This window comes from Metopolophium dirhodum, chromosome 1 (genome assembly GCF_019925205.1).
Source record: "Metopolophium dirhodum isolate CAU chromosome 1, ASM1992520v1, whole genome shotgun sequence".
Lineage (NCBI taxonomy): Eukaryota > Metazoa > Arthropoda > Insecta > Hemiptera > Aphididae > Metopolophium > Metopolophium dirhodum.
This window is the reverse complement of record NC_083560.1, coordinates 20,944,276-20,971,855: the sequence shown is the minus strand read 5'-3', so window position 1 is coordinate 20,971,855 and position 27,580 is coordinate 20,944,276. Positions and strand designations below refer to the sequence as shown.

At 29.7% G+C, this 27,580-nt stretch overlaps 2 protein-coding genes across 2 annotated transcripts; both read right to left on the bottom strand.

Annotated features, from left to right (window-relative positions):
- Window positions 1-71: 71 nt before the first annotated feature.
- LOC132934000 (cilia- and flagella-associated protein 61-like) lies at window positions 72-11,415 on the bottom strand. Its single transcript, XM_061000288.1, has 16 exons — window positions 11,360-11,415; window positions 11,129-11,281; window positions 10,877-11,037; window positions 10,654-10,789; window positions 9,344-9,476; window positions 8,148-8,365; window positions 6,722-6,927; window positions 6,389-6,566; window positions 6,198-6,318; window positions 6,049-6,122; window positions 5,794-5,958; window positions 5,251-5,467; window positions 4,900-5,123; window positions 860-1,054; window positions 256-381; window positions 72-189 (listed from the first exon to the last, which is right to left on the bottom strand). The coding sequence occupies exons 1-16, from the start codon at window positions 11,413-11,415 to the stop codon at window positions 72-74; spliced, it is 2,481 nt and encodes an 826-aa protein (XP_060856271.1).
- A 10,901-nt stretch (window positions 11,416-22,316) lies between these two features.
- On the bottom strand, window positions 22,317-24,489 carry LOC132933992 (uncharacterized). Its single transcript, XM_061000275.1, has 3 exons — window positions 24,485-24,489; window positions 23,045-23,201; window positions 22,317-22,715 (listed from the first exon to the last, which is right to left on the bottom strand). Exons 1-3 carry the CDS (start codon window positions 24,487-24,489, stop codon window positions 22,317-22,319), a joined length of 561 nt encoding a protein of 186 aa, XP_060856258.1.
- Between the last annotated feature and the right edge of the window lie 3,091 nt (window positions 24,490-27,580).

Genomic DNA, 27,580 nt, shown 5'->3' with positions numbered 1-27,580 from the left:
TACTATACCGGGGCAATATTCTGCTAACTGTATTTGTTCATACATACTTATTTAACTTGTATTCTTGTACTTTAAAAATTACCTTTAGCATTATTCTTTATTGACTCGATATATTTATAAGCATGGGTGACATCATGTTCAGAATTCAATAAAAATAAATTTTCTAGTATGGTATTTTCACCGCTTGACCTATAATATTAATATAACATCTGATAAAACATCATAAACTTATATCAAATATTTTATATCATTTACTTGATAGAAGTATCAGATTTGATTTCAATTTCCTTAACACTGTAACCAAATTGTTCACCATATAATAAAAATAAATAATCGTAATATACTTGTTCATCCTCATTTACAGTTACGCATTTATCAGCTCTAAACCAAACGAGTTGTATATATATATTATTTATACGACTATTAAGCATATTAGATATGTAATATAAATTATAACCTAAGTAATCAAATTTAACTCATTGTTTTTACACTTAAGTGCAGTACAATAACTATTTATTGATTAAACTAATAGGTAGGTACCTATAATAGTATACATAGGTAATACATTTTTGTCATGCCTGCGCCGAAAGTTTAGCAGGTTTTTGATGACAGTTGTAGGTAAAATGGAAAACCCAAAAAGTGTCAGCCGTGTCCTCTGCACAGCCAGACACTGATCGATTAACGCAGAGGCGTGACAAAAATAGTATATGTGGCTCTTGCTGGAAATCAATTTTAGTCTTGGGGAACACGTCACCCGCAACTGAAATATCTCACTTATCGCCCTTTCTATAGAATATGCCTACTATTTCAGTGCTATGATTTTAGTTTTTTTTTTGTTTACCAAGTACATTTTACGGACCTGTTAATTGTTGTTACTGTACCGGTGACGACATCCACAAATGATTTAAAACCCATAGAAATCATGTACTCGTAATCATAGTGTGCTGTTATTGGAATCATTCGATTCTCCAGGTCAGTTAAGCTAAGTTGATATGGAGTACCGCCGTCAGATATGAGTACTATATTGTCGAATCTAATGTAATAATTAACTGGGCTAAAATAACAAATTATCTATGATTAATAACATTTTTTTATTTTTTTATTTGAATAGTGTATTTTGCTTTTAGGGGAATTGAGTATTTTGAGTATTTTGAGTATTCTATGTAGTACCCTATATTTGTATTTCAATTTTTTATTAGTTTTAATAAATGTATGCGGTATTGTACTATTTTTGTGTGTGGCATTGAGTTTTGCATTTTGTGCGGAAATGGGTCATGTTGGTTCGGTGATGGAAATCGCCGGGTAGGTAATTCATAAAATGCTATAAACATTTGGGTTTTCTCCATGTGTGATTGGGCGGTGGTAAACTCTCCTGAATTTTAAAACTAGTAAACTCTCCTGATGGTAAACTCTGCCGGAATAATTTAATGTTTACCTGAACAAAATATGTAAACCTTCCCGGGTCAATTTTCATCATTATGTTTACCTGAAGGCAGGACTTTGAAACGTTATAATAACGTTATATTTAAAAAAAAAAAACGATTGAAATTTGTAAACGTAATTAAAATGGAAACCGATAATCAAAAATAATTAAATACCGTAGAACAAAACATAACGATTAACAAAATAAATTATATATAATTAAACGAAACATTACGCAAAACGTAATTTATAGAACATCATTAAACAAAACATAACGCAACTAATTTATAGAAAAATTGATCATTGAACAAAAAATAATGCAAAACGAAATATTTTAAAATCTATTTATTTAAAAGGTCTATTGGGTTCTTAGAAATATTTATTTCATGCAAACAATCAAAGGTTTGATTTTATTATATTCCGTATCTGGGCCATTACCTACCCGCATTAGTTATTACTTTTAAATTTAATAAGTATTAACACTATTTTAAAAAACGATAAATGCAAAACTTGGATTACGTTTTAATTTTGAATAACATAAAACGGAATTTTTTTTGAAATGCAAGCCTTCTACACGGGTCTTTGGCATTGCAAGGATTGTCGTCATCGATATCGTACATTACTACCTACGTTGAGCACGGCTAATATGCTGAGTGTTAGTTATAGGAAATGTGTATATAATATGTATGCAATATATATAATGCTGACGCGATGTTTAACACGCGTCGTGTTAATAACCGAACTACAGTCTACAGTCGACAGTCGATAGTTTAATGGTCGAGAATAGTGATGAGCCATTAGAAATATTCCCCAAGTAATGTTCCTAAGAACAGGGAATATTCCCGGAAAATTCCCTAACCTCTCGGGAAATTTCTTTACAAAAAAAATTATTATTTTTAAGTTATTCAGTATTTCAATTTCAGTATGTTTATTTTTATTTTTTTAACATAGATAAATGAAAGTTGGATCGTTTATTTTGTGATCATTGTACAGATTTAAATTAAAAAATTAATTATAGTTACTATTAATAACTTTTTATTAAAGAATAAATATCTAAACTCACATAATATCCATAATGAGCTGTCATTTAGATCATTTACAAATTTACAACCATAAGTTTAATTTAAAACTAAAACTGTGATCAATGTTTAAAAACTTAATATATTCCCGGGAATTTTCCCATCACTAGTCGAGAATGAAGAGTCCTAGAGCAGCGTTTCTCAACCTTTTTTCATTTACGTACCACTTGACCTCTCACCACTACCTTACGTACCCCAAAATGTCAATTTATCGTATATTCACACACAACACAAATTATTAATTATAATATTTATCCCGATTTTCTCTATCATACTTGATAAATTTCATTAGAGATTTATACACCTATTAATAATTAGAACATTATTTAGTTTTGGTTAATCCGTTTCGGAGGAGTTCAATAGCAACAAACACTGTTGCACGACATTTTTATATATTAGAATATATACATAATATCTACTTGATATGCTGTCGCACAATGTTCGAGATCCGACGTAGTCGGATTACACACCAGGGTGGCTGAATTGCACTTACTGCTGCGAGTTACATCCAAAAGGATTTTAACAATCACAGTTTTTAAAGGGTTATTATTTTTTAAGGGCAACGAAGTGCACAGGGTCAGCTAGTATTTTATATAATTACAAAACCACTGAAGATATATATGTACGTTGTACGTGACACGGACACACTAAAAGCAAGCGTCTGACTAATTATTAAAATCGATTTCGATACCAAACTAACAGAGAGTGGTGTATATGAGATATCTGTATGTAAGATAAAAATGATTAATGGATTTTTAATAGACAAATGATTTACATTGTATTGAACAACGTTTCGTAACCCGATTAGATAAAATCCAGTGTCTTGTGCCTCATTATTAAATATTTCACAAATTACAAATCATTTAAAATACACCAATTTTAATTTTTCCGCAATTACGCTTTTTTTTCACGTACCCCCTCATACTTTCTTACGTACCCCCAAGGGGAAGTGTACCACATATTGGGAAACGCTGTCCTAGAGGATGGTCGATAGTGGAAGTCGATGGGTGACCACGACCTGAAGAGGACCCGAGGACGATCAGCTTTACCCACATTGGATATCGGCACCCACGACACACCATGCCCTGATCGACAACCCTCAATTATAATTTATAAGTATACCTAATGCATATTATTTGATGTGTGATATATTATAAGATTTGATGTTGTAACCCTGATCCCTAGTAATAATATCACACACCGGGGTTCAATCTACAAGACCTCGTTAGTATAAACAGAACGACACCTAAAGAGTGGTGCGAGCGATAGGTGAAGAGGAGACGTTACAGCATCTTGGCAATGTGCTCGTTTTTTATAATAATAATATACGCATTCTACACTTAAATCTTAAAATCGTACTACGATTCGGTTATTACTCTAGTCCTCTAGTGGGTGCTCATAAATTTATATTTATATTTATTCATTTCCTAATAAATTTTCAAACTGATGACTACAAAAAAATTTAGATTTACAATAAACATAATAAAATAAGTAAAAAAAACTTTAAGTTTTTTTAAACTGTATGTTCGTACCATCATAAAAATTAAATTTAAACGTTTAGTATTATAATATTATAGGTCACTGCAGCTAAAGGTATTGATTTTTATTATTAAATAATTTACTTTTTTTAAATGCAATTTAGAATTATTGAAGTAGACCCGGGAGAGATTACAACTTGTTCCCGTCAGGTAGTGCAGGAGTAGACCCAAGAGAGTTTACCATCGGGAGAGTTTAAGGTCATTAAAATCGGGAGAGTTTACAATCACCCGTATGAGTAACAATTAACATTGGTGTGTGTAATTCGTTATGCTATTAATTCTCGCACGCGAACGCATATGTCAATGCCTCGAGAAAAATATAATATATTTATGTTTGCATGCCTAACTATAAAAACAACTGAATGCGGTAATAAATAAAACATAGTTCCTGAAGTTTAATTTCAAAAAAACGGTTGAATTCATTAGTTTCTAGACTAGTTTGTATAAGAATCGACGTTTTCTATTTGAATTGTGATGTGCCCAAAATAAATACAAATATAATGCAAATTTAAAACGGAATTTTAAAAATAATGTCTTAATTTTAAAGTTTTTTAGAATTGAAGAACAACTTCTTAAACTGCCTGGATATTTGTATGCATAAAGAAGTCATACGTAAGGACATTAAAAATTAATATCGGTTCTAAAACGTTTAAAAAATACATGTGCTGTGATCCCCTGCCTTGCCTTGAACAGTAGCACAACGAAATCACATAATAACAACGTATAAAATAAATAAATTCTGAAATCTAACGAATCTTTTCCAGTGAAACCTCGACATCGTTTATACGTGATTTGTTCTAAAGGATAATTAATAAGGTATATTTTTAATTAAAATTAGTAAAAATTGAATTATTATTTACTTGAACAGGAGACTTTCTAAAAAAGATAAAGCTACAACTGACGCTCCAACCACGACAATCTTGGCGTCTATTGACATTGGTTGAGTACTGCACAATCGTGTATTTATGTGGAATAGTGCAAACTTGTCATGGTCACAAAAAACGTTTTCACCATCGTATTGTATGCGAACACGAGGTTTAACAGGTATCAGTTCTTTTATTTCAGTAATGTAAGACAATTCGCACTAAAATTGACAAAAATTCTTAAATTCTAAATTCTGGTAGGTATTTATATATTAATATATGAATTCAAAGTTTAAACAATAACTTCAACGTTGGTATACAGCGTGTAAAATTATGTGTCTTACATACTTCTTCCATTACGGTTGGGTCCGCATAAAGTTTATAAAACAAACAATTGATGTCACTGTGTTCCATTACAAACTTAAGCAAACTACGAGATTTCTTCATGAACGTCCTTTGCAAATCCATATTCAGCAAAACTGCCATATGATTACGAGCAAGTTTGGGGTACGCATAACGAGCCACGTCAAAGTAACTGCTTAAAAATTTGATTTCATCGTTTAATCTAAAAGCGAAAAAGATCATTAATATTTCAATAAATATTCCTAGGCTTTTTGGTGGTTCATGAGTTGAGTTCATTTGTTCAATTGCTTTGAGTTTTTAATGTTTTGACTGAAATAACTATAATACATATTATAAACGTTTTTGTAAGTGTGTTAACATACATTTTTCAGGATAAATTTCACTAAGTTAAATCTATATTTTGTATGAAAAATCTTACTTGATTTATATGGGGGACACTTATTATGGGTTTCAATAAGTAATTTTTACCCCAAATAAAAAATAATATAGGTATTGGAATAAATAGGTAATCACCGAATTACACAATACCCAATTGGTTGGTCGTTACATAGAAAAATATATGTTCTATATCTCATATCTTCAAAAACCGATTTGGATATATTATTTGAAATGACATGTTTGAGGGGATGATTTTCAATCATAAGTTCCATGAGTTCCAAATGTTCTTTTGTAACCATTACACACGAGAAGGTTCTAAAATAATAAAGTAAATTATCGATCAAACCGAAAAATTAAATCAGCCACCACGAATTATTGTGTGTTGTGCAATTATACTATGCTCACCCGGTTAGAAAAGATCGATGAAGTATGTAAAGTAATCCCATGGGATAAGATCGATTGGGTTTCAAAGTGGCATTCTGAAACGCATACATTTAATTAATGAAAATAGTATAGTCAAATCATACAGTGTATAACTGTAGGTATACACATACACAAAAAAACTTTTTAAGTTCGGGCGGAGTTGCAATTGTGTGTAAGTTCATTAAGCAGTATTCGTACTGAGAAAACTCGGTGAAATATCTAAAAATCGATATCAAATAGTCCCACGTGGCTCTGAAAACATGGCATCAGATATACATATGAATAAAAGAAAATATATTTAGAAGAATTCGTGTCTGGGTACTTATTTTCTTCGTCGCCGTCGATCAACATTAATTCGATCATAAAAGCAGTTCTTTTATAATCCGTTTTTAAATAGGTCATGTTCTCTGATGAATCATATGAGCTGCTTAGAAAGTATGACGAATCGTTCGATTTTTTAGACTCTTTATCTTGAAACTTTAGGAAATCCTTAATTATATCTGTAAATTATATGGAAACTAATATAGTACATGACTGTTGTAATAATTAATAGTTCATTATCATCGTTCAATATACAATAATATTTACCTATTAGTGTATGAAAAGTACCTAGTTAAATCTTATTTCATTTTTGAAAAAAATTTAAAATAATTACTTTTGTTTTCTTTATTGAGTATTTCTGCGAAATACACGATTTTGTTTTCGTTCTTGGAAATACTAGTGATGGAGAGTTTGAGAGATAACTGCGGATCGACAGAATATATGTCACTTTCTTTCAGTGGAATATAACTTTGAAAAGACTGATTTATCGGTTTTATTGATTTATCGGTAAGTTTTTTGAACTGATTTGATATAAACTCACTACAAAAACACACGGTTATTGATTTTAATATTTTATACAATATTTAACAAAAACCTTTCAAAATTACATCACAATGTCACAAATGTTTTCATAAAATTCATTAACTTATTACTAAAATTTAAAAAAAAGGTGATCCAGTGGGTGTCAATCTTCTGTACAATAGGTTACAAGTGGGTCACTTTAATGGATGGTGTCAAATTTGGATTCAGTGATATACCTAATATCATTATATAAGACAACGATTCTGGGCGAAGACGGTCAGTCAGTCTATGATATTACAAAGTATATGATGATATTATTAGGAATAAAGTAATTTATATATAACCTATTTACGTGGAACCTTGGTTTAAATTTTCAGTCCTTAGCTATAAAAGTTCATACATTTATTTTAAATTTTATTTTGTTATAAATGTTTAACTACAAAACAAATATTAAATTTTGTCAAAATTTGAACTTTGGATGCTTATAAATAAATTTGTGCTATGTATTTTTACTATTTTTCAACTACTATAATAACAATATACCAGGAGCCTTGTATTAAATTTCATTTATATTCATAGAAAAAAAGAAATAAAAATTGGAAACTGAAAATATCCATTAACAGTTCAGAACAAATGAAAATATTTTGAAAATTATTTAGTGTATAGAAAATGTTAATATAAATAACAAGTGAATATTGCCTGTATATACGGTCATTGGTTTTAGAATTAAATCAAAAACCAAAATCCATTTTGTCAAAACCCGATTTTGCGTAAAAATTCCCGTTTTTCCTTAATTTTTATGTTGTTTTTTCCGGTGCTTTTAAAAACTATTGGGAGTTTTGAGTTCTCGAAGCATCAACCAGATTCACTTTCCTATCAAACAAGGTACTGAAGCTCAAAGTTGAAGCAGTTCTACTGCCCCAAACGGTGATGACAGATACAAAAATAAATAAAATTTCCAAAAAAAAGTTACTAATTAAAATCAATACATTCATCGCTCCGCTTGGAATTTAAAATTTTAATTTAATTAAATTAAGAAATTATCAAGAAATGGAAACAGTAAAAATTTCGTTTTCCTAGAAACCGTGTTTCGAAATGATTATATTGTTGTGGTAAGTTTTTCGTTAATGAATTGCATACATCGTCATATTATTATAATATAGGTAATAAAGCCATTTATTTCAGTTTTCAACTAAATCGTGTAAAATTCACTTGAATATTATAATATTTTAATTTACTATTGGACGACAATTGCGGATGGATTATTTGAAATTGTTGCCTTTTCCGTCATCCTGGAAAGGTCTGTAGCTAATCGTAATATACTCTTGGGTTCGATTGACTTGTTTTTTTCGTCTTTCAACTCGACCAATCCCGCGAACTGGTACAAATCAAATACACAGTCCAACAAAGGATAATCCAAATCCGTGTACACAGTGATCAACCCATTCGTTTTGACCTAATCAAGGAGTATACATAAGTAACAGTATAACATGATAGGTACCTATTTAGTACCTATTTATAATCTCCCTTCTTTACTGTAAATTAATAAGTGCATCATTTTTTTGAAAATGTTCATGAAGCTAATATAATAGGTACCTAATTAAAAAATTGATCTAGTAGTTTCTTGGTTACTAAAATGTTGAGACTAAGTATAATAGCCCTTAAAAATGGTTTTATAAAAATATAAAATAGATCTTATATTGAATCTAATATTTAACTTAAACCATTTAAAAAAAAAATAATGTTGATAGATTAATATTAATTAGATACAAACATTTTCTAATCAACATTCACCATTGCCCGTGCAATCCCGTAGCCCATTATCTTGACCTGATCCTAAGTGCAAAAATTTAAATAACTCAAAAACCTAGTTGTTTTAATTCTGATTTTATACGCATTTTTTTTTGGGGGGGGGGGGCGACTTTAAGGGGCTTAGTCTCTCCGAAAAAAATGTTTTTTAATTGAAGAATTAATTATTTAATCTACTAATTTAGTAAACTTTTGAAGAAATTATTTTTTAAAGTTTAAAGAACAGTTCATTATTCACATATTTTCCATAGGAGATAATCAGATTCCCCCCCCCCCACAGAACATAATATACGTTTAATAACAGTACTCTTTCACAAATTAGTAATTACAATATAATACTGATAACATTTCAATTTGTCTAGAATATAGTCGATACCTAATCGGTGGTAGTATTTTTTTTTAAATTTAATACCTACCAAATAATTCAGAGTAGAAAAGGAGTATTCTCATTATAAGTATGTATCTCCCCAAAACATTTATTAGTGGTACAAAAAGCTCAATAATTTGAAGATATTATGGTATATTTCAAAATGTATACGAATTGTTTTAAAAAAGTAAAACATTCCGGCCGTTTTGTGTGTGTCGTAGGTGGAGTTTTCTTATAGTACTTATGTTATTCACTTACATTAGGAACTAAATTAATGCGGCCTTCGCCGGGGAACTCTAGTATTTTTGCCAAACTATATTCACCGTAGTAATCATCCAAAAAGTCTAATCGGTGTCCCAAATAGGCCCTCAAGTCAATGAAGTCGTCCACCCTACAAAACAATACAACAAAAACAGTTATTGTATTTTGTTATTATGTTAGTTCTTGGAGTAAAATAAAAATACGCACGAATAGCGTATATTTTATTATTATTTCGGTAGGTACTCGTTAAGGTTAGGGTTAAGGTTTTTTAAACAAACTATTCGTTAAATTTAGTGGTATAAATCATGTTTAGCGTCTACGTGAATTTAAAATTTTATTTCAGAAACCTGTGTATTACAACCAGTTAATAACAAAAATTAATTGCCAAAAATCATTAGTTTTTATGCCTTACAAAGTTCACGATTGGGGGGACGGAGTGGCCGAGCGGACTATGGCGTCGGCTGCGACGCAGCCGACCCGAGTTCGATACCTCGGACGCAGGTGGCATTTTTCTTCGGGCAAGTCACGGTATCCGGAGAACAAGTGCCGCCATCCCCCCACCCGGGGCACGGCAGAAACCTACGGGTGCCCCATAAGAAATTCTGCCAAAAACACAACACACACGTGTACCAACCTACCCAATTTAAAAATCTACATTGCCCTCCCCCACACCCAATGGCCTATGTTGCCGCGGGTTACCCAAAAAAAAAAAAAAAAAGTTCACGAATTTCGGTTTCTCACGTACACGCACAACGATTATAGTTTACCGCGCTTACAACGAATTAATTTTTTTTTTTTAAATCAACGTTTTAAAAATTATTGTGCAAAAATAATTCTCACACCCACCTATGGTGTTTTTACATAACAAGTCCAGGGATGTTTTCGATTTTAATTATCCGAACGAACGCAGCGAGCGAGTGATCTCACACCGGGTGTATATGAAAATACCAAAAATTTAAATTAGCTATAACTTTAAAATAAGTCTGATCGCCAAATGTTAACTTCCCCATCGTTTTCAGTATGCTTAACTACATAGGTATGTTAAGACGAAAAAAAATTGGAAAAAAAGGTTGTTCGGTAAAACAGAAAAGTTTACCAAACGCGCCTTAAAATAGTACGTTGTACGAATGCGTACACCTTAAAATATCAGGTGCGTCCCTTTGAGTGTGGTAGAGGGGGGGGGGTATTCAAGACCAAAATTGTTTACGCTAACCATGGAATTGACCTGAAGACGCCCCTGTGCGTCCTACTTAACGATAGTACCTACCATTATTTTTATTATTATTATAATAGAATAGAATATCTACTCGGCAATCCGCAAATTGATTTTATTAATGCTGAACTCTCTGGTGTGGTACAGGATTTCGGGACGTCCGAATTCCGGATCTGCGGCGGATCCGTTTTTGGCGGACAAAGTGGAAAACGGCAAACACATTTCTGCGCCTAAATATCATGCGGAAAAACACTAAGTTATACAACTGCTAATAAACATATAACACGTACAGCCCGAGTGTACACACGCATGCTAACAGATTTTGGTTCCAGGTGGTTTGACGAGGATGATGTTTTTAATCTCTGGAATCTGGACGTAAACCGTTTCGAGCAGCACCGGTAATAGAATTAAACTCTCCGCGCACCGGAACAGGAGCGCCTTAACGAACAGTGTGTTGTTTAGCTCGACGTTTTTCAGACTGAAAATAGCGTGAAATCGAATTTTTTATAAAATCATAAATATAATGAATGCAATAATATTTAAGAAAAAACATTTATAATATTTTATACAACTTAAGCAGTCCGTACTCGTAAAAATAATTAAACCATTCTGTCCAGTCATCGGACGCGATGCAACCGACGTTGGGGCGATCGGATAGAGACATAAAAATAGTAATTTTTCCATTGGGATTGACCTGACACAAAGACAACGAGTTATCGGTGCTAGAATATTATCAAATTACTATTAAGAAATAAACACACACACACACACAGACACACACACACAAATATTGTACGTACATTATTCGTGCAATGTCTAACATGCCAAACAATTCGCTCGACTCTTTGTTCGTCATTTTTTTTAATTTCGGTAAGTCCGTCAGTTCCACTCTTCTCCAATAAATCCCATTAGTCTGATAATAACAAATTATAATAACATGATAGATTCAAAATATTGAATACAACGTTGATGATACTACCTCGGATGACGTTACTTTAAAATGTTTACGTGTCTTGTACATTTTAAAAACAAAAATAAAACACGAATTGGAGGTGCGTTTTCACGTATGAGTTGACTCTCACACTGTCAATGGTGTTTATATTAATCTGCATTTTAAAATATTTGAAAATTAAGTACTAGACTTTGCTATTTATTATTTTAACTATATCTCCAGGACAACCAGATTATATTCGTGAGAAGGTACCTATAGAAGTTTTATATATACACTTATTTTGCATAATAAAATTTAGTATCATTTTTGCAACTAACTGTCATTTCTTACCATTATGATTAGTGATATCATTATTAAATCTACTCATTTTATTTTGATTACATTTTTTAAAACTATATCAACAAACTTTTATTTGTATTGTTAAAATAATTTAGATTGCTATGAATATTAATGCAATTTATAACTATAAATGAATATCTTTTATAATAACGTAAAATATGACAATTTTGGTTATTCTATATAGGTAGGTAGGTAATAATATTTTTATTTTTACACAAAAGTTAAAATAGTCAAAAAAGATGCATCAAACTTTATTACTGTAATTATTAAATATTAATGTTGTTAATTTTAATAGTGTAGATGTAGAATATAATATAATAAATTGTATATCTACCTACTTTTGATTGTTGTACATTATTTTTAAATTTGTTATTTGATTTATAACATGTTGTTAGATTTATTAATAGCGGTAGTAGTTTCAGTAGTTTATAGATTTGAAAATACTTGTTTATTTTTTTCAAAAGGTTCCCAATATTATTGAATGGCTTCTAACCACGTATTTACCACATCTCGTTAGAACAGGCTCTGAAGGGTTTAATTATTTTAAGTACACAACCCCCTTATTATTTAATGAACTTGCAACTTTAGGCATTTTAAACAGCTGGCACAGTAGTTCTTAGGCCTGTTTCGTAGTTTTGAAATATTAACTCCATTTTTATGGTATCTGTTCGTCTGTTTCTTTTTATGGTAGTTATTATTTATGTACAAGGCTTATGACGAGTACGCTAGCACGTCTGCCAGGCTGGTAAGCGGGTTGCCGAGTTCAACGTAATATCACGACGGGCCTAATCTATAGCTCCGTCCTATTTACAATATAGGGCAATATAGATCAGGGGATTATACAATACTAGGGAACGAGGTCGACCAAAGGTAGTATCTAGCTCTCTATAGCGACTGCTACCGTGAACCGGCCCCGAGAGTGGCAAGCTCTCAAAATCGGCCGAAGGAGGATGAGTGGATTCCGTTGTCGTGAGTCCGTGCCGGCCGGATGGTGAGCGAAAGCGCCGCCATATCCCCGGTACGTGGTTGATACTGCCGGATGCGGTGGTGGACGTCTCCGTAGACCATCCACACGACGCGAACGTATGGTACTCGGCACCTAGTGGATTTCACGGAGCGACGTCTGGTCACCCCTGGTCACCGGTATTGGCTCGGGATCGATTCGCACGGTAGATAAGTGTGGCGTTACCCATATGGGTTGCTCACGGTCCGTGCGAGGATTGCGGGCCGGCCGGTCGTCTTATCGACTGGTGTAAATGTCGCCGAAAATCGCTGGTTACTCGCTCTATCGTCAAATCGTACAAATGGCGTGTGTGGCGATGCCAAGACGGGTTGCTCACGAGCTTGTACGAGGTGTCTTGCTGTGATGATAGGTTAGTATGATAGTCGTTTCTGCCAGCGTCGATATCGCCGAATGTAGCAAGAGATTGATTGGAAATTCAGTACGCTGCTCGTCTGCGTCTGGTTATTCTGGAGGTCCTTCTCTTTTCTTGTCTTCGGGTGTGTTAACCCAACAGTTGTAATAAAAGAAACGCAGCATTGATCATTAAAAATTGTAAAATAATGTTTTGTGCAAGCTAATTGTTTTACCTATTTTACACTATCCAGTTATTTTTAATGAACATTTTTCTTTACTTTTAGTTTTAAATACCCAAAATGTATGACAATATTGTATAATAATTGTTTTGTCCATGTTAGACATAACGTGTAGAAGTTACTCATAAAAATTTAATTTGACTTTCTTGTAGACATTTTTTTTTTTAGATAAAGGTAGAAAAACTTATGAGAAATCTTGTAATACATTTTAAAATCTTAGATTTAAAAAACAAATTTTTTATGAATTCCTAACTCAAAATAATTTGCAAATTTTCGTCATTTGTACGTATTTTGTCAATATTTGAACCTTAAATGCTTATAAAAAAAATTGTGACTGGATTTTTAATTTTTTTCATCTGCCTTTGAAACAATAACCTAGGAGCCTTCTATTCAATTGTCAAGCTTATTTAACAAACAAATAAAATGTTATTAATATTTATAGAAAAAGAAATTTAAAAAAATTTAAAACTGATTATATTTCCGTGAACAGCTCAAAAATAGACAAAATATTTTCAAAATTTTATGGTGTATAGAAAATGAAAATATCAACATTCAGTTACATTTTTATGTATCTACAGTTATTCTTTTTTGAATAACAACAAAATAACAAAATCACTACATAAGAAATCGAGTGAATATCTATATTGTAAAAATAAACGCTCATAAAAATTTAATTTTATTAGCTTGAAGACATTTTTTTCTTGATAAAGATAGACAAACCTATGATTACATAAAATACAACTAACATTTTCAAATCTTAGATTTAAAAAGAAAAATTTTTATGAATTCTCAACTTAAAATAATATGCTAATTTTCGTGATTTTTCCGTATTTTGTCAAGATTTGAACTTGAAATGCTTATAAAAAAAAATGTGACTATACCTATGGATTTTTAATGTTTTTCAAATGTCATTGTATCAATATATTAGGAGCCTCGTATTAAAATTTCAAGCCTTTTTATCCAACACATAATGATTTGTTGACATCAATAGAAAAAAAGTGGTCGCTCTGCTGTACAGTAGGTTACAAGTGGGTCACTGTAATGGATTGTGTTAAATTTGAATTCAATGATATAATATCATTCTATAAGAAAAACGATTCTGAGCGAAGACAGTAAGTCAGTCTATGATATTACTATAAGTATATTTGATGATAATTTTGTGAATCAAGTAACTGACAATGTTCGTAAACAGCTCAAAAAGAGTCAAAATATTTACAAAATTTTATGGTGTATAGAAAATAAAAATATAAACATTCTGTAAAATTGTCATGTATCTACAGTCATTCGTTTTTAAATAACAATAAAATAACAAAACCGCTAAATGGGAAATCAAGTGAATATCCAATATTCTAAAAATATGAACTTCAAACGCTTATAAAAATTTAATTTAATTTGCTAGTTGACATTTTTTTTTGATAAAGGTAGACAAACTTATTAGGAATATTGTATTAAATTTTCGAATCTTAGGCTTAAAAAGAAAATTTGTATGAATTTCTAACTCAAAATAGTTTGCACATTTTCGTGAATTTTACGTATTTTCTCAATATTTGAACTTTAAATGCTTATAAACAAAATTGTGACTACCTATGGATTTTTAATATTTTTCATCTATCTTTGAAACATTATATTAGGAGCCTTGTGTTAAATTGTCAAGGTTTTTTATCCAACAAATATAATTTTATTGATATATATTGAATAAAAAACTAAAAAAATTGAAAACTGAAAATGTCCCTAAACAGCCTAAAATAAGTCAAAATATTGTAACGAACCAACTACTTCAGCTCAATAATGGAAGTATTTTGAAATAAATAACAAGTTGAATGTATGAGTTATGTATATTTATTTGTAATTTAACGTAAATATTCTAAGTCCAAAATAATTAACTAATAACTTTGGTAAATGAGATGTGACTTAATAATTGACTTGGTGGTTTCTCTGCTGGTGCTCGTCTGATGGACACTTGTCCATCGACGTACCTCGTCGGGTATTCCTAATAGCTCCCTCCTATGGCATTTTAGTATAAAAACGGTATATCTCTGCGTACTCCTGAGGTCACCTTTAGACGTCATTCGTATCATTATTATGTTATTTTAGGAGTATATATTTTGTACAAAGTCATGATCTTTTACGCTTATTATATTATTCGTTTTTTCCTAGAATATGGATAATGCGTGCATATACTATTATCACGTGTTGCGCGGTACTGTTGATCTTATTACTATTAGTCCTGTACTCCTATCGATGTAGGCTTTCCGGGATTACTGATATTACTACTATAAGTTTTATTGATGTATGCCACCCGGGGTTACGTGCTCCCTGCAGCATTTATGTCTATTATTGAATATATCATTATTATTATTATATACGTAGTCACAGCTCGTTACAATATTTTAAAAAAGGCATGGTGTATATAAAATGCTAATATAACATTCAATCAAAATTTCATCTACTACGGTTATTTTATATTTGTTTTAGAGTTGCATCAAAAACCAAATTTTTTTTTTTCAAAAACAGATTTTGCGTAAAAATCCTCGTATTTCCTTAATTTTTCTTTTGTTGTCACGGCGCTTTTGAAAACTACTGGGAACTTTGACTCCCCAATGTACTAACTAGATTCACTTTCCTATCAGAAAAGATACTGTTGAAGAAAATCTTAGCATTTTTACTGTAATAAAATATGATGACAGACGCAAAAATCTAAAATCAGAATCTAAAATAAAATTTTAAATTATATTATATTTGTTGAACTTATATTAATATTTTTCATGGTTTAATAACAAGAAATTGTTGCTCGTTACCCTTTTATTATATAAATGTAGGTAATATGATTATAATTTATTTTTTTAAATAAAAATATATAGTGATAAATAATATAGGTCACTTACTAAATCTATTGATTGATTTTATACATTTCATAAACTGCAATTCATTTAATTGTGTAATACTTATATAGGAGTTTGTATAGTAATTTTAAACAAACAGTTACTTATATAAATAATTTTTTGCTAAATGTAATATGTTACAATTTGTTTACCTTATATTGTACAACTATACATTTTAAATTAGTTATTTTTTGGCAGTGAATGTACCCGATCTCTTCAAAAATAACAGAATGATAATTAAAGATTTTAGAGTGTTTTTTTTATCATTACGAGTATATTATAATTATTAAATTACTATATTAGGTATAGCCGTATAGGTATACCTACTACCAACATATTATTAATTTAAAATATATTTGTAATGACTTATCATCATATTTTAATATAGCATCAAGAGTTGAACGTAAAAGATAAAACACGGAAAATTAATACTAATTTAATTGTGCTGTATTTATTTTAATTACCATTTATTAGATTTTACTATAAGTATTAAATTTAAATAAGTAATAATCAAATAACTACAAATCAAGCTATGTTATAATACAGTTTCTACGATCTATATATTGGAACATAAATTTAGGTAAGCAGTATCTTAATTTATAAGATTATAGGTAGTTCATAGGTACGCGAGGGTATTGAAAATATTACGTCGGCATTTGCGTATAATGAATTTTATAATGATACGAATCGTACCGGACGAACGTTCATAGACAAATAAACGGCGCTCTCGAACGAGCACTCGTCGCCGCCGTCGGCCGTTTGCGAATTGCGAATAGTAGGTGTGACTTAAACGCGGCGCGCTTGCGGATCGTGAAACTACTAACAGCGCATCCTCTCGGTCGTTGCACGCGTAAATTTTTCGTGACACGTCCTCTTAATAGTATGGAATAAGATATAAGGCCGTGGTTTTAGGGATATTCCACTTCTTATAACAGTCTGAAACTCCGAAATGAGTCACACGATTAAACTGCCACAGGTTTCGTCGCAATCGCTAGGGTTGCTACCTACTTTAAGCACCGTAATATAGAAATTATTCATGTTTTTTGCGTTTTTTGAAATTATAAAATGATTAGTATGAAAAGATTCTACTATAATATTAAAACTTTTTCATCCTAAAATAAAAAAGGTGGGTAAGTGGATGTCACTCTGCTGTACAGTAGGTTACAAGTGGGTCACTTTAATGGATGGTGTTAAATTTGAATTCAATGATATAATATCATTGTATAAAAAAAACGATTCTGAGCGAAAACGATCAGTCAGCCTATGATATTACCAAGTATATTTGATGATATTATTGTGAATAAAGTAATTTATATAATTACCTACTTACGTGGAGTCTTGTTTTCAATTTTCAATCCTTAGCTATAAAATTTGAACATTTTATAAATTTTTAACTACAAAATAATTAATAAATTATAAATTTGATAAATTTTGTCAAATTTTCATTGATATTTATAGAAAAAAATGGAAACTGAAAATGTCTGTAAACAGCTCGAAATAAGTCAAAATATTTGGAACATATTATGGTGTATAGAAAATGCTAGTATAACGTTCAGTCAAAATTTCATGTACCTACGGTCATTTGTTTTAGAGTTACACCAAAAACCAAAATCGAAAACAGATTGTGCGTAAAAATTCCCGTTTTTCCTTAATTTTTCTTTTCTTTTTCAAGTCGCGTTTGAAAACTACTAAGAAATTTTTACTTTTGACCCTCCAAAGTACCAACTAGATTCACTTTCCTATCAGAAAAGTTACTGTTGAAGAAAAACCAAGATTTTTTACTGTCCTAAAAGGTGATGAAAGACACAAAAAAAAACAAAAAAAAAACACTCATAATTGTAAAATCAATACATTTATCGCTTCGCTCAGAATCTTAAATGAAACATTTCGTAAAAATAAATGATTACTGATGCTTTTGTTATTTCAAAATATATATTTATTTATTTTTTTTTTTTGTTAAAACTGTAACGGTTTGATATTTTAAAATATAATAATTGCTTTAGAATTTGATTCAAGCAGTTTGGTTGATCAATAATATACATCTATAATTTATTATATTTATGAAAATATTCGACAAAAATAATTTCCTATTTAAATAATATTATTTACAGCAGACTTTAAAATAAAATGGTGGTTAATTGTCTGCATCAAAAATATATCATGGGGTAAATGTCCAGGGATGTGGGGGGGGGGGGGGAATATCCATGATTAGTATACTATATGAAATGATAAATATGGTGGCTATAATATAATAAAACGGATAATACGGAGATTTTAACGTTTTGTTTACTGTACTAGAACACGTTATAATATGCATCATCAAGTTTTTGCGATAAAATCACGTAGATACTTGGAAACCGTATAATATAAACACATAAATTAGTAGTGTGATTTCAAAAGAGAGTAATACATACCTATACAGTTTGTATTTTAAAAAATATTGTTGATCATGAAATTAATAATTAAAAAAAAATATTCGATACCTAGGTAATAGCTATTTAGGCATATTATATTTTATATAATATACACTATGATGTAATATTTTTGTTAGACGTTCATGGTAATTCGTACATTTTCACTTTAGGAATTCGGTGATCGAAACTGATAGACTTAGCGACCGGCTATTTGTCATACTTTATTAGTATATACTATATAATTGTTTCTGCGTCATTGTTTGTTTAATTAACTGGTTAGATAACATACAAATATCACTTGGTGCTATAATATTATATTTATAAATTAATTGAACTTTATGACACCTAAAAATCTTGAAATTATCAAAATTTTCATAATAAACATTTTAAGCAATGAACCGTACAATGTGACTGTTTACCTATATTATTATGTGCTGTTCTTAACGCTTTAAAATACGAAGGATATTAAAAAAAAAATCAAAGTTCATTAAAAGCACCGGTGCACGGCAATAAACCGAAACGTTGTGCGTTTCCGTAAAAAAAGAAAATCAGAAGGATATAAATTCAAAAATAAAAATTACTTCAAATTTATTTTACATCATCGTTCTTAACATGTTGTAATACATGTTTAAAAAAAATCAGAAAAACGCGTGAAAGTAAAGTGAATTTATTTAAAATACAAGTAGGTTACCTAATGTTTTATAATTATTATTGTAAATAGGTATTCATAATTTTTATCTTGACACTGGAAGTCCTCTCCCCCCCCCCCTTGTCACCAATTGGTGATGAGGAGTTTTATAAGTGCCCTGCAATGCATAATTTCTAAATACAGCCCTGCCTATGTGATAACTTATGATGACGCATACCGAGACGTGAAATACACCAACGTAGCATCGTTTATTAATTATATTGTACGGTATCCAAGTATCTATGTGATATACCTAAATACTAAACTATGAATCTTTTCAACAAGGATTTCAAAGAAAATTTTGTATAATTGCATACATTAAAAAAAAAATTTTAATTCAATTCAATTTTAGAATTTTTTTAATGCCATTAAAATAAATTTATATCAAATTTCATATTATCAATTTTACCAAGATAGAGCTTGTTATTCGTGTATATAATGGTAGTTGTAATAGTTATGCGTTAGCTGAATTATTATTTTACTACTAAAATATAAAAAAAAATATTGCTATAGGTACCTACGTGAACTCGTTTGGGATTCAAAAATGAGGCTGCAATTTTAAACGATTAAAAATATAAGATTGTGGCACTGTCAATATAATGAATTATCTCATATATTATAATAATAACTATGTGATAACTTACGATGACGCATACCGAGACGTAAAATACACCAACGTAGCATCGTTCATTAATTATATTGTACGGTATCCAAGTATCTACGTGATTTTATCGCAATAACTTGATGACGCATAATATTATAACGTGTTCTAGTACAATAAACAAAACGTTAAAATCTCCGAATTGCCCGTCTTGTTATATAGCAACTATATTTATCATTTTATATAATATACGAACCGCAGACATTTTCCCCCAGGACATTCCCCCCTCCCCCTGATATATTTTTGATGTATACAATTTCCCACTGTTTTATTTTAAAGCCTGCTGTTTAATAATATCATTTAAATATGAAATTATTTTTTGTCTAATATTTTTATAAATTATAGATGTATATTATTGATGAACTAAACTACTTGAATCAAATTCAAAAGCAATTATTACATTTTAAAATATCAAACTGGTAGCAGTTAAAAAATATTAAAAATACATGGGCACAATTTTTTTATATGCATTTATTGTTCAAATTTTCACAAAATGTATCAAATTTTAAATTTAACAATTATTTTGTAGTTAAAAATTAAAAATAATATCGTATTCAATGACAATGATAGGTTTGTGTAATGCACTATTTTATTGCGATAACTTGATGACGCAATGCGTCAAATGCATGTAACGTGTTAATGTGTTATAGTATACGATAAACGAAACGTAAATATCTACTTATTGCATTTTTATTAATTTTTATATAGTTACCATATTTTTTGTATCATTTTATATGACATACTTTAGTATTAATAGTATTATACGGTATAATCGTGGTAAAAATGGTCGAATGTTGTCATTAACTGCACGAATTCAATAGTCAACCAATTATTATTTGATATAATATTCAATATGATGATCATATTAGTTCATCATTTTCTCATATTTAATATTCACTTAAGTATATAATAATAATTAAAATCTCTGTAGCATTGTTTATTATATATTATACGGTATCCAAGTAACTACGTGTTAATGTGTTAGGTATATCTAAATATAAAACAGTTTCCAACAATGATTTCTATAAAAACGTTGAATAATTGCATACATTAAAAAAAAAATGCAATTTTAGAACTTTTAAATGCCATTAAAATTAATTTATATCAACGTTACCAAGACAAGCTTGTCATTATGCTGGAATTGTTAATATAATGAATCATCTCATATAATATATTATTTAAATAATATAATATTTAATCCAATGTGAATGATGATTTTGTGCAATGCACTATTGCAATAACATGATGTGGTCTAGTACAGTAAACCAAATTCTCTGTATCGTCTTATTTATTATATATATAGTATTATAATAAAAACCGCGACAATATGAATAACCTCTGCCATCGACCGGCACAAACATACACAACACAGTTTCGTATTTAATTAGTTTTTATTTTTGTGTTATTGTATTATCTGTTACATAAAATATGTAGATTACGTACGTAGGTTCGGTAGTGCTAACTTATATTATATTGATTTAAGGCGCAAATCGCCACATTATTATATTGTTTTACGGCGTGAATCGCCACGAATATTATTATAGTATAATATAGTATATACCTACCATGATCACATGAGCCTATCATTTATGAACTTAAGTCAATGATAAAAATATGGCATATGGCATAATATGATTTTGATAAATATTAAATAGTAAATATTCCTAATATAATAACACAATGAACTTGGTTTTATTTACAGTCTAGGTAGAAAAATGTCTAGATAATATTAAAATGTATAGTATAATATCGTATAATGATTATAATCGTACAATTTATTTATACCTTTAGCTTCACAAAAATCTGACGAACAATATAAATTATTTTCAAACTCATTTTACAATAAAAAAAAAAAAATATTAGAATTCAGTTGTGCTAGTGTGCCAGCTGTGGATCATCCATTTTATTTGTCTGTGGACTGTTTGTTGTAATAAGTACAATAAGTACAATAAAATACTAAATTTCATTTTCACATTTATATATAAAGGTATAAATTCCTAAGAGGTATTCAGTTTCGCATGTACACGGATTTGATATATCTGTTTCGATTATTATTGTTATTTGTTATTCACTATTTTAATTTATCAAGTATACATATTATTACATATTATTTATATGAATAAAATATAGTAAAATAATAATGCGAGGAGTTTCTTTAGTTGAATCATTTAAATAGGTATTCAGTTTTTCAATTCTAGATTTATACTCCGCCCAATCGAAATTATTCAATTATTACTATCAAACAAACTGTCACTTTTTTGGGAAATCGTCATCTCTGCCTCTTCTTTCATTACATAGCTGGCCTCTCCCTCTCCTGTCAATAAATTATATTGGTCCGCCGCCATATCAGTTTCACCGCCTTCTAACTCCTCGGTCTGTTCATCCATGGTCACCACCGATTTAACCGGCTCACAAGTAGACATTTTCAGTTCCACGCCTGCTGTCGCATATAGTTCGTTATCCTTTTTGATAATGTCCTCATACTGGAAATCTTCGGACCGCTTAAAGTTAGCCACCAGGTAGGCAGTATTCGGATTTCCCAAGTAACTAGCTGCGTGTCTATATGGGTCCTTAGGTGACTTCTTTAAAATGTCATTGATCAAGAGCAACGCTATCGCTTCTACCTGCCCGTAAGAACGAATACCTACTCGTCAAACAACATAGGAAAAAAAAAAGCGACGTAGGTATGAATGAAAATATAGCTATAATATTTTCAGTCGTGCAGTACCGTATGGAGTATATCATGTACACCTACACTTGTATTCTAAATGTAAATCACAAATTCGTATTTACAATAATTAATAACACAAAAATTGAATGTATACGACCATTGTTCATATACCACTATGTTGGAAAAATAAACAATCACCAATCAATGTATGTATTATTAAATATAAATTCAGGTCGTATTAGTACTTATTGGTATACTAAAAATGATATGATCGATTCTCACTTCTTTATGATTATTTAAATAAATAAAATTTTCACGACATAAATGTATTCTCAGATCGTTAAGTATGCTTTGTTGACGATCGCTTATCACATCATCACGATGAGGGTCCATAGCTGTCGGCGCTGCATCTCCTCTGAAGTCAAATTCGACCGACAAACTTTACCTACCTATTCGGCGGGGTATACATATTATAGTTTTATATCAGTTATTTTACTTTTTCTAATAAATTAATTTTGTTATTGCTACTTTATACGCTGGTAATTTATATTTCCTACTAATATTATCGAATAAAGAACTTCACTTAAGGCGGTATTCCACTAACACCGTGTTCCATGTTGAACGTGTAGACCGTGCGATATCCAATGATATGATTGGATAGTTAATTTCATAAGCGTAATTTGGATACCATGATATTCCACGTTACCACTTGTTACCAAAAGATGAATTATTTCAACTTCCCACCGTGTGGTTATTGTTGGTATAATAATAATATCTAATAAAAATTTTCGTTAATTTATTTATAATTTTTATTATCTTATCTTGTTAATAATTATTAATTAATGTTCATAATATTGTACAATTTATTATTGTAGTAAAGTTAAAATATTTGTTGTATTATGATATTATAATTTATATTAAATATTTATCATGGCTGTCGTTGTAAGTAGTTATTGAAAAGTATTTTTATAATTTGTTTAAAAAAATCAAAATGTTTACATTTTTATAATATTTATTAGCTTTAAAAAGGGAAAAATATGTGTTGCTTGCAAAAACTTCATTCCGAATTCGGTTAAAAGCCACACATGTCAACGAAGTAAGTATTTACTTATATATTATCAATAATAGTTATAAAATACAAGTATACAAAAAAAGTGTCCATAATATGGTATACTGTATTAGTACTTGGTAGTGTATAGTCAGTCCTATAAAGAATACTTTTAAAAAGTACTTGAGTAAATACTCAAATACATTTTTTTTTAAGTATTTAAGATACTACTTAAATACTTTAATTGTATAGTATTTCAAATACTACTCAAATACTTTGAAAAACTGAGAATACTTAGGATACTTTGGAATACTTTTCAAATAGGTACTTTTGGTTTTTAAAGTGCGTTTCTAGTTATTGTAATATAGACACATAGGTAGTAGGTGTATAATCATTTTATTTAATATTTATTAAATAAATGTTTATTACATTTTAAAAATATAATGTATTCATATTTTTTATCGCTCATAAATTTCACAAACCTTCGGGCTTCGGTGAAAACAGAAATACAGAATAATAAATAAAACTATTATTCTATTATTGTAGTTGACAATAATATTTTTCCAACCAATTAATTCGAATAAAAATAAAATGTTCGAAATAATAAACCAAAGTATTCAATACCAAAAAGTATTTAATACAAACAAAAGTATTTAAAATACCATTCAAAATACTTCATGCTGAAAGTATTTAAAAAGTTATTCAATACTTAAAAAAGTATTTGAATAGTTTTACTCAAATACTTTACAGGACTGTGTATAGTATACAACAGTACCAAACATTACATGCCGAGATTCATATACCTGCCTAATAATATAATATAATAAATATTCTTAGCTGTAAACTTAAAGTGTATTTATTTTGTTATTATTATTTGAATCTGTTTATTTAATATGTTATGAATTATGGACTATGGCACTATGAATTAATTCAACTATAAATAATATTTTTTAAATGCATTTTTTAAGATGTCCAATCAAATTCCTTTGAATGTAATATACTTAGAAAAATTGATACTGAAATAGAACAAGTTGGAATAAATGATACTGAAGAATGTGAAAATACTGTGTTAACTCAAAGTATAATATTTTCAAATAAGTTTAAAATTTAAAACAATTAATAATGTCTGTATAATTATTTTGTTTAAGAATCAATTGATGGTCTTATAAGTACTCAGCATGCACAAGATTTTACTTTTGAACAGGTGTTGATATCATGTTTACAAGATCGTCGCCCATTATGGGATTACAAGATGCCTGTAAATCAAAGATCTAAAGGAATAAAAAATAAACTATGGTCTGAAATTCATAAAGAATTGAACTGTAATTATTTTATATAATATTATTATAATCAAAAGTCATAAGTTATAGTTTCTGTTAATAATTTAGACAAATATGATATAAGAACATTAGAAAATAAATGGAAATATTTAAAAGAAGAATATACAAGGCGAAAAAATTCTAAAAAAAGTGGTTCTGGTTCATCAAAAGAGTGGCATCATATGAGACAACTGACTCCGCGGGGGGGGGGGGGGGAAACCACCTAACCATCAGTAGATCTTTCGCGCCGGTTTTCCCAATAATAATAATTAATAAGTAACAGGAACTTATGCCGATATCGTGTTGCTGCCTGTTGAACCAGTTGCAGCTACCGTCGCCGCTCGTCTCCCGCCCACACTTGCACCGACAACGACGACGAATAATGAGTCGAAACGGAACCACGACTATGGTCCACGCGACCCTGGTACCGTGAGTGTTGAACTCCGTTTGTCGGCAACCACGGTGATATCGGCCATTGTGTTGGAAATCGGAATGAGTCATGCGTAAACGAGTCAAACGAGCCGGCGGCGTCATGAAATGGGGATAGCCGCCGGTGAATGGACGACACGTTTGTGTTCGTCGAGGAACATAATAATATCATATTATTATATTATAAAATATCACAGCTGTATTGTAAACAAAATGTGATAATGCGAAAAAAGAGTACATACAATATAAGTGTTTGAAAATTTCATGAAATTCAAAAATTTGAAATATTCATGAATTATTTCAGTATTTTAATAAATGTTGTTTTTTTTTTTGATAAGTTTATTGTCATAAATTACCTTCATAAATGGCACTATACCTAACATTTTGTTTGTTAATGTTTTCCTCTCTCAACCTAACTTTTGTGCTATAATAATTGGAAGCTAAATAAAACTATATAGCTAAACTTTGATATTATACATTTAAATTGGTATCCGAAATTATTAAATTGGCAAAAAAACGTGTAAAAAGGTGGGTAAGTGGATGTCGCTCTGCTGTACAGTAGGTTACAAGTGGGTCACTGTAATGGATGGTGTTAAATTTGAATTCAATGATATAATATCATTGTATAAGAAAAACGATTCTGAGCGAAAACGGTCAGTCAGCCTATGATATTACCAAGTATATTTGATGATATTATTGTGAATAAAGTAATTTATATATAACCTATTTACGTGGAGCCTTGTTTTAAATTTTAAATCCTTAGCCATAAAAGTTAAACATTTTATACATTTTTAACCACAAAATAATTAATAAATTATAAATTTGATAAATGTTGTCAAAATTTGAACTTTAAATGCTTATAAAAAAAAATTGTGCCTATGTATTTTTAATATTTTTCAACTGCTATTAGAACGATATATCAGGAGCCTTATATTAAATTTTCACGCTTTTTTACCCAACAAATAAAAATTTATTGTTATTTATAGAAAAAAAAACTAAAAAAATTGAAAACTGACAATGTCCGTAAACAGCTCAAAAAGAGTCAAAATATTTTCAACATTTTATGGTGTATAGAAAATGCTAATATGAACATTCAGTGAAATTTTCAAGTATCTACAGTCATTTGTTTTTTAATTACAATAAAATAAGAAAATTGTTACATGAGAAATCGAGTAAATATCAAATGTTGTAAAAATATAAATTTCAGACGCTCATAAAAATTTAATTTAAGTTTCTTCTAGACATTTTTTTTTTGATAAAGGTAGACAAACTTATGAGTAATCTTATATTACATTTTCAAATCTTAGATTTAAAAAGAAAAATTTTTATGAATTTCAACTCAAAATAATTTGCTATTTTTCGTGATTTTTCCGTATTTTTTCAAGATTTGAACTTTAAACGTGTATAAAAAAAAACTGTGACTAAGGATTTTTAATTTTTTTCATCTGCCTTTGAAACAATAACCTAGGAGCCTTCTATTAAATTTTCAAGCTTTTTTACCCAACAAATAAAATTTTATTGATATTTATAGAAAAAAAATTTAAAAAAACTGAAAACTGACAATGTCCGTAAACAGTTCAAAAAAAGTCAAATTATTTTCAAAATTGTATTGTGTATAGAAAATGCAAATATAAACAACCAGTGAAAATTTCATGCATCTACGGTCATTTGTTTTAGAGTTACACCAATAACCAAAATCGATTTTGTTAAAAACCGATTTTGCGTAAAAATTCCCGTTTTTCCTTAATTTTTCTTTTGTTTTTCACATCGCTTTTGAAAACTACTGGGAAATTAAAATTTTGACCTCCCCAATGCACCAACGATATTCACTTTCCCATCGAACAAGATACTGAAGTCGAAAATCGAAGCATTATTTCGACTACTTATCGTGTACACAGACACAAAAATAAAAAAATAAAAAAAAAAACACACATCATTGTAAAATCAATACATTCATCGTTTCACTCAGAATCTAAAATGTCTAAATGATAAAAATATATAATACAATATACCTAATATAAT

Excerpts from the sequence above, each read along its gene's own strand:
- LOC132934000 (XM_061000288.1), bottom strand. The coding sequence starts at position 11,415 with ATGACGAACAAAGAGTCGAGCGAATTGTTTGGCATGTTAGACATTGCA. Across the intron at positions 11,038-11,128 it reads GAGTACGGACTGCTTAAGTT|TCTGAAAAACGTCGAGCTAA; the intron begins GTATAAAATATT and ends CGCTATTTTCAG. Across the intron at positions 10,790-10,876 it reads ACCACCTGGAACCAAAATCT|GCGCAGAAATGTGTTTGCCG; the intron begins GTTAGCATGCGT and ends CATGATATTTAG.
- LOC132933992 (XM_061000275.1), bottom strand. Across the intron at positions 22,716-23,044 it reads ATTTAAATAATCATAAAGAA|GTAGAAGCGATAGCGTTGCT; the intron begins GTGAGAATCGAT and ends TCTTACGGGCAG.